Source organism: Delphinus delphis, chromosome 13, assembly GCF_949987515.2.
Source record: "Delphinus delphis chromosome 13, mDelDel1.2, whole genome shotgun sequence".
In the NCBI taxonomy this organism is placed as follows: domain Eukaryota; kingdom Metazoa; phylum Chordata; class Mammalia; order Artiodactyla; family Delphinidae; genus Delphinus; species Delphinus delphis.
Window position 1 is genome coordinate 40367591 of NC_082695.1, and position 13759 is coordinate 40381349.

Here is a 13759-nt window from a genome sequence, read left to right on the forward strand (position 1 = left end):
AAAATTTCTAAAAAGTACATCACTTTTAGGATGGTGCGAAAAAACTAAACAAATTGGTATCAAGTCCAATGAGGTTGGGAAAAGCTCATTTATATAAATGAAAAGACAGAATGACTCCATTTAGAATGCTATTGCTTTGTTGGAAGGAAAAGAATGTATCTACTATACTCTCCCTGTGTCTAGTCAATCCATATACATCACATGAATGCCTTCTCTTCAGAGGAAAACAAAAAAGTGCAATTCCTTGTTGTCCTTTGTTTTAACCTATAGTAGTAAGTGTGTATTTATATACACACATTATAAGCATAAATACACATATTTATCCGTGTATGTATATATCTATTCCTTCTTGGAAACACTGAGAAAGTCTGAAAGAAAGGTTGAATATTTTTACCCTAACACAATGCTACCTTCTAAAACAAAGACTCAGAAACAGCTCACCAACATCCAGGTTTGGTTTTGGACCACGTTCTGCTTCTCTTGCAATTCTCGTTGGTCTTTCCACTATGGTGGCACTCTGACTAGAGGGTGGCGGGGAAGGAACACAGACGACTCTCCAAACATGCTGACTATGTAATGATAACGTTTGCTAGCCTCACACTGGACTTAACATGAATTCTGTGCATATGTGGTTGGGGCGTGGGGAGGGGAGAAGGTGGCAGAGAAGACTTCCTAAGACTTAGACCTTTCCCAGTGCTTGCCTGACACATACCTGCATCCTTTCCACAGGATCAGCAAATGAACTGGCCTTGTGGATGAGGTACGTATGCTCCATATATTCAGTGAGTCGCTGGAGGAAGCTCAAAGGCTCGTTAAATATAACTGGCATGGTGATCTTGGAGAGTTCCTATTTAACCAAAAAAAAAGGAAACCGTGACGCCCAACATACACAGCAAACTTACACGCTGCTGTCTCTACATAACACGTTCCTGGAAAGGAAGTCACAGAAAACAGCACATTTAATTAGTATCAGTTCCATTTCATAATCTTCCCAGAGCATCTAACCATGTGGAGTATATTGTTCTAGGCCTTGAAGGAAATACAAAGACTACCCAAACATTCTCCTTGGCTTCGAGGAGCTTGAAATCTACTGGTGAGCAGTGAGATGATGACTATTAATAAGTCTTCCTCAGATCAGAATTAGGAAATGGCATATAAAGGTCATGGGGACACAAAGACCAAAAGTCTTCATAGTGGGCTGAGGAGCAACCACATATACCATTTTTGTGGATAATTTTTCAAAGGAATTTCAGACTGTTTTTTTTTGTTTTTTTTATGCGGTACACGGGCCTCTCGCTGTTGGGGCCTCTCCCGCTGCGGAGCACAGGCTCCGGACGTGCAGGCTCAGCGGCCATGGCTCATGGGCCCAGCCGCTCCGCGGCATGTGGGATCTTCTCGGACCAGGGCACGAACCCGCGTCCCCTGCATCGGCAGGCGGACTCCCAACCACTGCGCCACCAGGGAAGCCCCAGACTGTTACTGACTGACAACATTGAGGTTTTCTGAGAACACCGATCCATTACACATTGTGAACTGGGGTACTAGAAGGCTATTGTGTATTTCACAGGATAGGTTTTAAATTCTATCTGCTAGAATGACACAATCACAGTAGACTTCCAGAAATAATTTAATGATTGGGTAGGGGTCCTCTGACCTGAATTGCAACCTTTCAACTCTGCTTACCATATCCTGCCAGCAAACAGTCGCACCATGAGCTCTTTAACAAATTCACCAGGGAACAAACTTATCTTGGTTTTCTCTGGAATAGTCTGATGATCTTTCCAACCTTCCACCTACTATTATTTACCTTTCCCGTGAGAATCCCATCTTTCATGAAGCCCGCTGACTAAAGTCATGACCCCGTGAACCATCCCAAGGTGCCATCGAGCTTGAACGCCACCTGTCTTGGCTCTGACTTTCCCCCTCTAAACATCCACATTCTTACAGATATGCACAATTAAAAATAAAGTAACCTTCACAAAACTACTATCGGAACGCATAAAATAAAAGCTCACACATTAGCATACAATACTGCAGAACGCAGACAGACGTGTAGCAGCTCAATGTAATGAAAAGAAATGGTAGGTTTACTGCTGCCTCACTGGGAAGACAAAGGAGAACGGGAATGTATAAGGAGATGAAGAAAAGAAGGCTTTACTATATAAACCCTGAGATCTCAGTAAGTGCAGAAATTCACTGCTGGGGCCAAGTCCAGAAAGCTGGGACTGCCAAGGCTTTTCTTAATTGAGATATCTTAGACTCTCTTTCTTCTACTTAATAATGTCTTCATGAGTTTTTTCTTAAAAAAAACACACAAAAACTAATAGAAGAATATGTAATTCTCAGTCATGGAAGTAAAGACATGAAAATGCTCCTCCCCTCAGAGGCAAAGCACCTCCAACAGTTTGGGATACAATGCTGGGTGTTTACACACACGTGTATGTACACACATATATCTTATCGGATTCTTTTAATGCATGGGATCTGCTCTATGTATTGGCTCATCACTTGCCTTTTTATGCTGTTCCTGTGTTCGGAGGTCTTACATAAACGTACATTACAACACCGAGTCCATCAAGTTCTTTGTAATCGCTGCACTGCGCAGTGGTAAGATGTCAGAATCAGACTGAGTTCCACTGCAGGCTTTCTCATTTACTAGATGTGTGACTCTGGCCAAGTTAAACTCTGCCAGTTTCCTTATCAATAACATGGCACTAATATAAGTGTATATAACATAATCTACTACAAAGCATTGTTGTAAGATTAATATTTGCAAAACACTTAGACCAGTTCTGGGCACATTAGTAAATGCTATATGTATTTGTTAAATTTTTTTTAAAAGTCTGTCTATAGATATACCATAAACTATTTAATCTTATCCTTTAGAACATGAACAAATATGGTTTTAAAGTAAATTTCTGTAAGTGGGATTTCTGGGTCAAAGGTGTGTGCTCACTGAAAATTTTTACAGTTACTACCAAGCTGAATGCCTTCAACCCTTCAACCCTTTATCGATTTGTACTCCTACCAATGCTTCTGGGAAGTCAGATTTTCTTTTAACATCAAAGGGAGGGGCACTACTTCCAATCTGTTCATTCAATCATGGTCATTTTCTTTACACAAGTATTTAATTCAAGAATAGTCAAATGTTGTAATGGTGCTGGGTAGTTCATGTATAACTCTAGAACGAAGATTAAAAGACATAAGTATTAAAAGTAACTATAACTATGATAATTTGTTAATGGATACACAATGTAAAAAGATGTAAATTGTGACACCAAAAACATAAAATGGCAGGGAGTGTACAAATGTAGAGCTTTTGTATGTGTTTGAAGTTAATTTGTAATCAGCTTAAAACAGACCGTTATAACTATAAGATGTTTTACATAAACCTCATGGTAACTACAAAGCAAAAAACCTATAGTAGATACACAAAAGATAAAGGAATTTAGGCATACCAACTACAGAAAATCATCAAATTCACAAAGGAAGAGAGGAAGAGGAAAGGAACAAAGGAATTACAAAACAGAAAACAATGAACAGAAGAGCAATAGTGAAACCACATCTATCAGTAATTACTTTGAATGCAAATGGACTAAATTATCCAACCGAAAACAGAAAACACCAAGACCCAACTATGCTGACTACAAGAAATTCACTGCAGCTCTAAGGACACACACAGATAGAAAGTGAGAGGATAGAAAAAGACATTCCATGCAAATGGAAACAAAAAGAAAGCAGGGGTAGTTATACTTATATTAGACAAAACAGATTTTAAACCAAAGAATGTAATAGGACACAAAGAAGGTCATTATATAATGTAAAGGGGTCAATTCATCAAGACAATATAACAATTATAAGTATTTATGCACCCCAAATAGGGACACCTAAAAGCAAATATTAACAGATCTTAAAAGAGAAATAGAGAGCAATACAAGAAAAGCAGGGGATTTCAATTCTCTACTTTCAACAAGGGATAGATCATCCAGACAGAAAATCTTAGTAAGGAAACAATGGGTTTAAACAACATGTTAGACCAACAGACCTAAGAGACATATACAGAACACTCCATGCAATAAAGGAATACACAATTCTTCTCAAGTGTATATGGAACGCTCTCCAGGATAGACTATATATTAGGCCACAAAACAAGACAATAAATTTAAAAATAGTGAAATCATATCAAACATCTTTTCTAACCACAATGGTATAAAATTAGAAATAAATTATAAAAAGAAAACTGGGAAATTCACAAATACGCGAAAAGTAAACATGCTACTAAACAACCAATAGGTCAAAGAAGAAATCAAAAAATATCTTGAGACAAATGAAAATGGAAATACAACATACAAAACTTACAGGATGCAGCAAAAACAGCTCTAAGAAAGAAGTTCATGGCAATAAACACACTAAAAAACAAGATCTCAAACAGCCTAACTTTACACCTCAAGGAACTAGAAGAAGTCCAAAATTAGTAAAGGAAGGGTAACAAAGATCAGAGTGGAAAGAAATGAAACAGAGACTAAAAAGATAAATGCAACTAAGAGCTGTTTTTTTTTTAAAAAAGAGGGCTTCCCTGGTGGCACAGTGGTTGAGAGTCTGCCTGCCGATGCAGGGGACATGGGTTCGTGCCCCGGTCCAGGAAGATCCCACATGCCGCGGAGCGACTAAGCCCGTGAGCCATGGCCGTTGAGCCTGCGCGTCCAGAGCTTGTGCTCCGCAACAGGAGAGGCCACAACAGTGAGAGGCCCGTGTACCACAAAAAAAAAAAAAAAAAGGTAAAATAGACAAATCTTTAACTATACTCACCAAGAAAAAGAGAGGACTCAAATAAGTAAAATTATAAATGACAGAGAAGATACTGATGCACAGAGGATCATGAGAATGCTGTGAACAATTATATGCTAACAAATTGGACAATCTAGAAGAAATGGATAAATTCCTAGAAACATACAACCAACCAAAACTGAATCATGAAGAAATAGAAAATCTGAACTGATCAATTCCTAGTAAGGAAACTGAAGCAGTAATCAAACACCTGCCAACAAACAAAAATCCAAGACCAGATGTCTTTACTGGTGAATTCTGCCAGACATTTAAAGAAGCATGAATACGGATCCTTCTCAAACTATTCAAAGAAACAGAAGAGGAGGGAACACTTCCAAACTCATTTTACAACGTCAGCATTATCCTGACACCAAAACCAAAGACAAAACCAGACAAAGAAAACAAAATTGTAGGCCAATATCCCTGATGAACACAGATGCAAAAGTCAAGAAAATATTAGCAAACTGAACTCAACAATACATTTAAAGGGTCATACACCATGATCAAGTGGGTTTTATTCCAGGTAAGCAGGATGGTTCAATACAAGCCAATCAATAAATGTGATATATGACATTAATAAAACAATGGATAATCTCAATAGATGCAGAAAAAGCATTTGACAAAATTCAACATCCTTTCATGATAATAACTCTCAACAAAGTGGGCATAGAGGAAGCATACCTCAACATAATAAAGACCATATATGACAAGCCCACAGCTAACATCATACTCAGTGGTGAAAAGCTGAACACTCTTCCTATAAGATCAAAAATAAGACAAGGATGCCCACTCTCACCACATTTATTCAACACAGTACTGAAGTTCTAGCCAGCGTAATCATGCAAGAAAAAGAAATAAAAGGCGTCCAAATCAAGAAGGAAGAAGTAAGATTATCTCTATTTGCAGATGCCATGATATTATATGTAGAAAACCCTAAAGACTCCACCAAAGCACAATTAGAACACATGAATTCAGTAAAGGTGCATGGTACAAAATCAACATACAAACATCAGTTGTGTTTCAATTCACCAACAACAAACTATCAGAAAGAAAAATTAAGAAAACAATCCCATTTCCAATATCATCCAAAAGAATACAACAGTTAGGAATAAAATTAACCAAGGAGGTGAAAGAGCTATATACTGAAAACTGTAAGACATTAATGAAAGGAACTGCAGAAAACACGAATAAATAGACAGATATTCTGCACTCATGGATTACAAAAGTTGTTAAAATGTCCAAACTACCCAAAGTGATCTAAAGATTCAATGCAATCCTTATCAAAATTCCAATGGCATTTTTCACAGATATAGAAAAAAACAATCCTGAAATTTGTATGGAACCACAAAAGACCGTGAATAGCCAATGCAATCTTGAGAAAGAAGAACAAAGCAGGAGGTATCATGCTCCCAGATTTCAAACTGTATCACAAAGATATAGTAATCAAAACAGTACAGAATTGGCATAGAAATAGACAGGCAGATGAATGGAATAGAATAGAGAGCCCAGAAATAAATCCATGCATTTATGGTCAGTTAATTTTTGCTAAAGGAGCCGAGAATATACAATGGAAACAATCTAAGTGTCCGTCAATGGATGAATGGATCAAGAAAATGTGGGTGTGTGTGTGTGCATGCATATATCTATGTGTGTATATATATACACACTCACACACAAATACATACACACACACACACACACACACACACACACATACACACACGATATTACCCTTACAAAAGAAGGCCATTTGTGACAACATGGATGAACCTGGAGGGCCTTGTGCTAAGTGAAATAAACCAGACAGACAAACACTGCATGGTATGGTATCACACATATGCGAACCTTAAAAAAAAAAAAAGTTGAACCAATAAAAACACAGTAGAAAGTCGTTGCCAGCGGCTTCAGGGTGGGGAAAATAGGGAGAAGTTGGTAACAGGGTATACACTTTCAGTTATAAGATGAATAAGGTCTGAGGATCTACTGTATAACATGGTGACATGACTACAATTGATAACACTGTTTTGTATAAATGAAATTTGCTAAGCGAGTAGAACTTGAATGTTCTCACCAAGAAAGGATACATATGTGAGGTGCTGGATGTGTTAATTAACTGGATGGGGGGAATCCTTTCGCAATGTATACATATATCCAATCATCTTGATGTAGAATTTAAATATTTGTCAATTATAGCTCAAAAAAAAAATCCACCAAGATTGTCTCTCTAAAGCAACTTGGCTGTACAGAATATGCATACAGAAATAAAACTGTTTCAAAATAGCTTTTAAAAAAATTTTTATTTAGCACCTACTAGGTGCCAGGCACTGTTTTAGACACTGGATTAAAAGTCTTATTATAGCCAATTCTGACCTGGAATGCCCTACTCTCTTCACTTAACTCTTGTATCTCCTCCCCGCTAGGATTTCAGGAGAGTTCAAGTCTCTCCTCCTCGACTATTCCAGTACTCATTGATTTCTCGCCTCTTCCAGCTCCTGGAGCACCAGAATCTGTATCGCACAATGTAGCATCTGATCACAGATTATACAGCCTGCTGCTATGTCAGGGGTACTAACCAGCTTATCTTGCTAACTACACAGTAATGCAATTCCTGAGGTGAAGGATAATATCTTATACTCCGCCTGCATCCTCATCACCTCAGAGAGAGCAGAGCACATTGCAGGCACCCGTGCCCTATGTGCTCCTGTATGTTTCCACTGCCCCCTGAGTCTACTCCTATTTGGGCATTTATCACAGTGCACTAGACTCTCCTGACTCTTTCACTGGAATACAAACTCCCTGAAGTCAGAACCCTCTTGTTTAATGATGCACATAGTTCACAAAGCAAAATGAGGTTAAAAGTAGGTTACAAAGCAACATGTTCAAAAATAGTTTAATTTTGTAAAATACATGTTTTATAGACAAATATTAGAAGGTAGGAGCACCAAAAAGTTAACAGTGGTTGACTCCAGGAGTTGGTAGTCCAGGTAATCTAACACTTTCAGCCTGGCAAAAGGAAGGGATGGGGAAGCTGACAACCTTGCACTGCAGAAGGTGGACCGCCTTACGACATACAGGCTGACGTTATGCTCATGATAAAACAGACAAGAGAAAAGCACGATGGAAAAAGAGAACAACAAAATATACCCAGGTTAGTCCAGTCCTGGGTTCCAGAGACAGTAGAGCATTGTGGTTAAAGGAATGCCTTCTGAACAGAAGGCACAACGGTGGCTGCCAGGGCTGGGGGGTAGGGAGGTGGGGAGTTGTTGTTTAAGGGGTGCAGTACGTCAGTTCCACGAGATGAAAAGAGTTACATGGGTGGTAACGGCAGCATAATGTGAACGTACAAACGCCACTGAACTGCACGCTTAAAAATGGTTAAAATGGTAAATACTGTGTTAATTGAAAAATAAAAGAATGGGCTCTGAGAGCACACACCCCTTGCCACCTGATGCTTGCATCACTGTGAGTCCCTCACCTCTCCGCCCAATGGGGGCTTAGTTATGTACCTCACAGGGCCTGTCAGGATTAATTAGTTCATACAAATCACTCAGAACAGTGTCAGGCATACATTAAGTGAGCAATAAATGTTAGCTATGACCATTACTATTAATAGTACATTCAAGATTGCCAAGTCCTCCAAGGCCGTGTGGAGGCAAGGCGGCTTTGAAGGCTGGGATGCCTCATCCTGTCGCCTGGGCAGCGAGCTGCAGAGAAGCCACTCAGATGGCAGCGTGGCTTGAGTTCCAATCTTAAAAGGTGAAGAAGTGAGGGAAGGACACCTGTTCCCCCCGGAGCCCCAGTCAGAAGCCATCGCGTACTCCCCGCTGCTGAGGCTCTCGCTGCTGTCTGACTGTCCCGTCCAATCGCGAAGATGACAGGGGTTCACCAGGGTGGCGACATGAGCCCTGGCCCGTGACAGTATGTGACGTAAATGATGCCATTTCTGGCTCTGCTCTCGTTTTCCACATTTCGCTTTGTCACGCACAACAGCAGGGTGAGATTTACTTTAAAGGGATTTAAAGGATTTATTCGTTAAAGGAATGAAGAACTTTACCTAAGTTTGATTCTGAGCTTTTTTCCCTAAAAAATACTAGACTATTATACACGCACTGAGGGAATAAGAGACACGCTGGGGGGGTGACAAGGCGTTTGGCGCTTCTGTCATTACAGCGGCTCAGATGGGAATCCAGGCCTAGGGACTTAATCTTTCATCTCCATAGCGACACTGTATACATCGCCATACCCTCACATTATCTCCCTGAGAATATATGCGAGCGAGAATGGGACAGTCACGTTGTCTACCAGCCGTTGGCTGCTCACCGCCAGTTGGCTAGACTTCATGTGGGTCAGCAAGTCAATGAAATAGTGGTTTGTCCACTCTGGAAACCAAGGTACAGAGGACATGGTTTTATCACCCATTCAATGGGCGGACTATTTTTTAATCATTTGAAAAGCTCCCAAAATTCTGAAAGGGTCTTTAAATCCAATTTTATAATCTAGAATAATGTAAACACCTTCCTGCTTCTTTTAGTAACTCAGAATGTAAGCATTCAAGGAAATGAAAAGGCACATTTGTGGCCCAGGAAATAGACACAGAGTGGAAGGGACAGAATAAGGCCTGAGGGAACACAGATGGCCATAAAAACCACCTTGACTGCACAGAAGAGTCTAACATGCTATTTAAAATACAGCAGTGGACTTGCAATTTTTTGCCTTTATTAGTCTGTACAATTACTGATATTTTAATTGTTAAAATCTACAGTTCCCTGGATACGTAATGAAAAAATTCGGTGATACAAACTATATTTCATTCCCTCTTGGAAATTCACAGAGACCCTGTTTTTACTTACAATACAATGAAGTTGGGTATTGGATTTGTCAGATACTGCATACAACTAATTAGTACTGCATACATTCCAATAATAGGAAAAGCAACAGTGCATATTATGAAGGTCAAGTTTCAGGAAGAAACATGAGCTGGAATACTTTTATCACTGAGAGCTTCAGTCAGCTGGAAAAATTAAATATTTATGCCAGGCAATCCTACCTTGTGACCCAGCTAAAAGCAAAGTTTACATGTAGCCATACAAATTAATAGCAACTAACGATGAAACTGAAGAAACTCTTAATTGCAGTTGCTCATCAGCCCACAAACGGACAAGAAAAAGAAGGGAAGGCTGCTTTGTCACTTACGCACTATACAAACCAACAAGGCCAAGTCTGATCCCAACTGAAGTGGAAGATAACTTATGTGTATAACGCCGAGCACCGTAACGCCCAACTGTGCAAATATTTAAGACCTGGGTTACAGAGAGCAGCTCAGCTTAGGTCTTAAGCTAAGTCTGCCGGTGGGCGGGGTCCTCACACAGGTGTGCGACCCAAGCACTAAGTGGGCTTCTAGGCTCGTCACTGATGGGCAGGCGCTGGCAGCAGCTTTGGCTCTGTGCCTTGGATGTGCCTTCTGTGACACCAGCTAGGCACTGGATCCTCCCTCCACGACAGCCCCAAAGAGGTAAAACTTTACCCTTCTTACATGTAAGGGTCTTGGAGGGCCATAGGTCTCTTTCCCATCTTGGGCTACTCAGTCCCTTCCCTCTCCACAAGACGTCTATCATCTATTAGTTTACCATCACGTGAGAGGTTCTTGCCATCTGAACACACTGATCATGCCCAAAGCAGTCACACCGAGACCTTGCAAGTCAGCCCTCGGGGACCACTCTGGTCGAGCAGTCTGAACAAGCCTGCTGCTCTGACGCCTTTTGCTGTTGGTTACACCACTGTTCCTTGGTTCTCACAGACCAGCCCCAGAGAACACAACAGCCAGAAACAAAGGAACTATGCACAGGAAAGGGGCGTCTGCATGTGAACTGAATGAACTACACTGTGGGCAACTGGGTGCAACCAGTGGTCAAAACAGGGAGAAAAAGACAAGAAAAGCTTTGAGGGAAAAGATAAACAGATATTCCTTTCCTCTTCTTCCTGTCTCGTAGCTGAATTTTTTCAGAGTTGGGAGGCCGTGTGAGTCCTCTTGATGGACAACCGCTAGGTGGGAATGTGGCAGGACAACTAAGGCGCTGGCTGGACGCTTGGACCAGGTCCGTGGTCTCCACACTGTAGTCACGCAGGGTGACTGTGAGCAGCGATGGATGCTTTAGGGGGACTGATCTGCAGGTGCTCACCCTCCACACGCACTCCTGCCTAAGAACTGACAGGCCAAGAACACACCTGCGTCGGACGTCACACTGTTGCTCTTTTCCCACGTCTTCTTTTAAAATCGCCCTTCTTTTACCTGGGGTGTGGGGGAGACACCCCTTACACCATCCTGAATTCTAGTATAGCACTCTTGCTCTGATGTGTAAAAACCTTCAGGGCACCGAGTGAAGGGAGGTTTAGAAATACAGTACCGGTACAAGGAAGCCTCTTAAATCAAGGCCCTGTTGCTCTGCAGGATGGCTCCCCGACTTCCCTGTTTTCGTTAAGGCAAGGACCTGACATCAGAAGCTCTTCCAGTCACTTCTCCCCTGTTGGGATATTCTGATTTCAGATCATTATAGAGTGAGGCGGTAGAGATGACAAATTTTGTTTAACTACTTTGCTTCTTCTGCCTCCTGTCTCTTAAGTCAGTATTTATAATGTACCAGTTTGGGCAAAGCTCCAAATCTTATCTAGAGCTGTATCTGGCTTATATTTAGAATTCAAGAATGGGACAGTTGTCACAGTGACATATACCAACGTGTTTATCTGAACCCCAAAATAACATCATGAGCTGACCCGGATGCGTCTGGTTCTGAGGTCACGCGGCAGACATCCTGCATCAAGGGAATGCGAAGAATCTGAGGTTTTGGGGGAGAACATTTAAAGTGCATGGTAAGATAAAAAGCATTTCATGAAAAAAGATTATACTGGCAAGGTGTGCTTCAGGGAAAATACTTCAGTTTTCCCAACCCCTTCTCAATATTGCAAGGTATATCTGAGTGAGAGGACACAGTTACAGAAACCGAAGGTGAGAGCCCTGGCAAAGCTTCTCCACTCCATTTCCCAGAGACCCAGATGCCCATGACTCCAAGGGAAGGTAACAAGACCTCCTGCAACCTAGAGTTTTCCAATGTTGTTTCCAATAACACTGAAGGAAGTCCTATTGAGTTGTCAATTTATGGATCATAAAAAATTATTTTTGATGGATAATATATTACCATCTGCTTTTTGACATATAGTCAAGAAAAGGTCAAAGAACTGAATGACATTGCTAGATACTAAAAAAAACCACAGAACTCCTACTCCCATCTGTCTATTAATATGAGCAAGGCTTCCTAATCCTTGAATCTATTAAAAAAAAAAAGAACTGTTACTGAAAATCCTGTCTCATTCTAGCAATGTGTGATATTCATTCTCAGATATCTCAGCCAAAGTGAAAAAAATCCTTTTTATGAATAACATTTTAGCTTTTATGTTATACTTTCATAAATTTTGTAACGCTTGTTATTTTGATCACTAATGTAAGAATAACTTAAAACTTTTAGTACTAAAGTCTTATGGCCATAAAATATAAATTTTTAAATTTTAATATGTATTTTTGTGATAGTGAAGTATGATAAGGTAATCAAAAACCTTCAAAGATGAAAAAAATTAGGTTAGGGTAATATTCTGTAGTAAATATGGAATGGAAATAGGAGTTAAAGGAGCAAACTAGAACTATAAAGTTTTCAACTCTTATATTCCAGTCTCTATGGAATTCGGTTGCACTGAATATACCTTTCTGAATGATACAACATTTTCACTTTAATAACTCGGTATTTATAATATAACAGACCTTCTTCACCCTCTTATAATAATCTAATGCTATTCTATGACTCCAAGACATTCAGCAGACGTGGTCTCAGGTGCAGGCGCCTACTCAAATTTTGTGCCTGGATGCCTCGCTTGCCTCACCCTGGTGCTGGCCCTGGTTTCCAAGTCACTAAGTATGGACACCCATGACCTAGCCTCTGGGTGAGTCCTGCTGACAAATCCTAAAGGGATGGGAGAGAAGAGGAGAAAGAAAACAGGGGAAACAGAAGACAATGGGATTATGAGGCTAGAGTCCTTTAACAAAAGGACAGTGGGAGTAAGGAAGTAAGGAACAAAGAATTCAAACTACTAACCAACATCAAGTATTAATTCTGAGACGGGAATCTGTTTGGTAAATGCTTCAATCACAGAGAGATTTAGGATTTATTCCATTTATGTAAATTATTCATTTCATGTAGTATAACCCAACGTTTGGTAACATAATCCTGTCCAAAACAGACTGGGAGAAAAAAGGGTGTCATTCGTTTTGGAAATCTAAGTCTCTATATTTGTTTTAGAAAAAAGCAAAGTCAAACGTGTATATATGTGGCAGTGGAGGATGGAGCAAGGTGAGCCCGGCTGCAGAAGGTGCTGCAGGGCACCGAAGCCCAGGATGACAAACGCCTGAAGACACTGACTTTCCTACCTGAGAAAGATGAAGTTATACCTTGACCATACATGGCAGGTAAGCACCTATCATGTGTTCTTAAAAGCCATGTCTGAAGGGATTAATGATACTATGCCATAAAACTGTATCATCATAAATGAGGGGCACTGATTTCTGAAAAAGTTGGCACCAGACCCCAGTTGAGCGTAGAACTGGGAGGTTTCCAGCAGCATGCCCACACTCCCCACTCTGATCTCATATGCTCCTCAAGTCGACAGAGACATCATGAAAAGCTACGGTTCAATATCAGATTTCCTCTGCTACTTTTAAGACTTATTATTACAAAATTAAGAAACTGGGAATGTGAAACTATGGGAAAAACCAGCTGAAGGGTATGTCCATGGCTTCTGTAACTGAGATTTACCCACATAGAAAGGACCTGGAGTAAAGTATTTGGATTATTATTATTTGTTTTTTTGCGGTACGCGGGCCTCTCAC

At 40.4% G+C, this 13759-nt stretch overlaps 1 protein-coding gene across 12 annotated transcripts in view; it reads right to left on the reverse strand.

The window, feature by feature from the left end:
* OSBPL1A (oxysterol binding protein like 1A) overlaps positions 1 to 13759 on the reverse strand; it is a 211169-nt gene that overhangs the window by 18704 nt on the left and 178706 nt on the right. For all 12 annotated transcript variants that reach the window (XM_060028802.1, XM_060028804.1, XM_069541326.1 and 9 more), the window contains one exon: positions 713 to 847. In XM_060028802.1, the coding sequence (XP_059884785.1) occupies positions 713 to 847 (135 nt within the window). The remainder of the gene's footprint in view (positions 1 to 712; positions 848 to 13759) is intronic.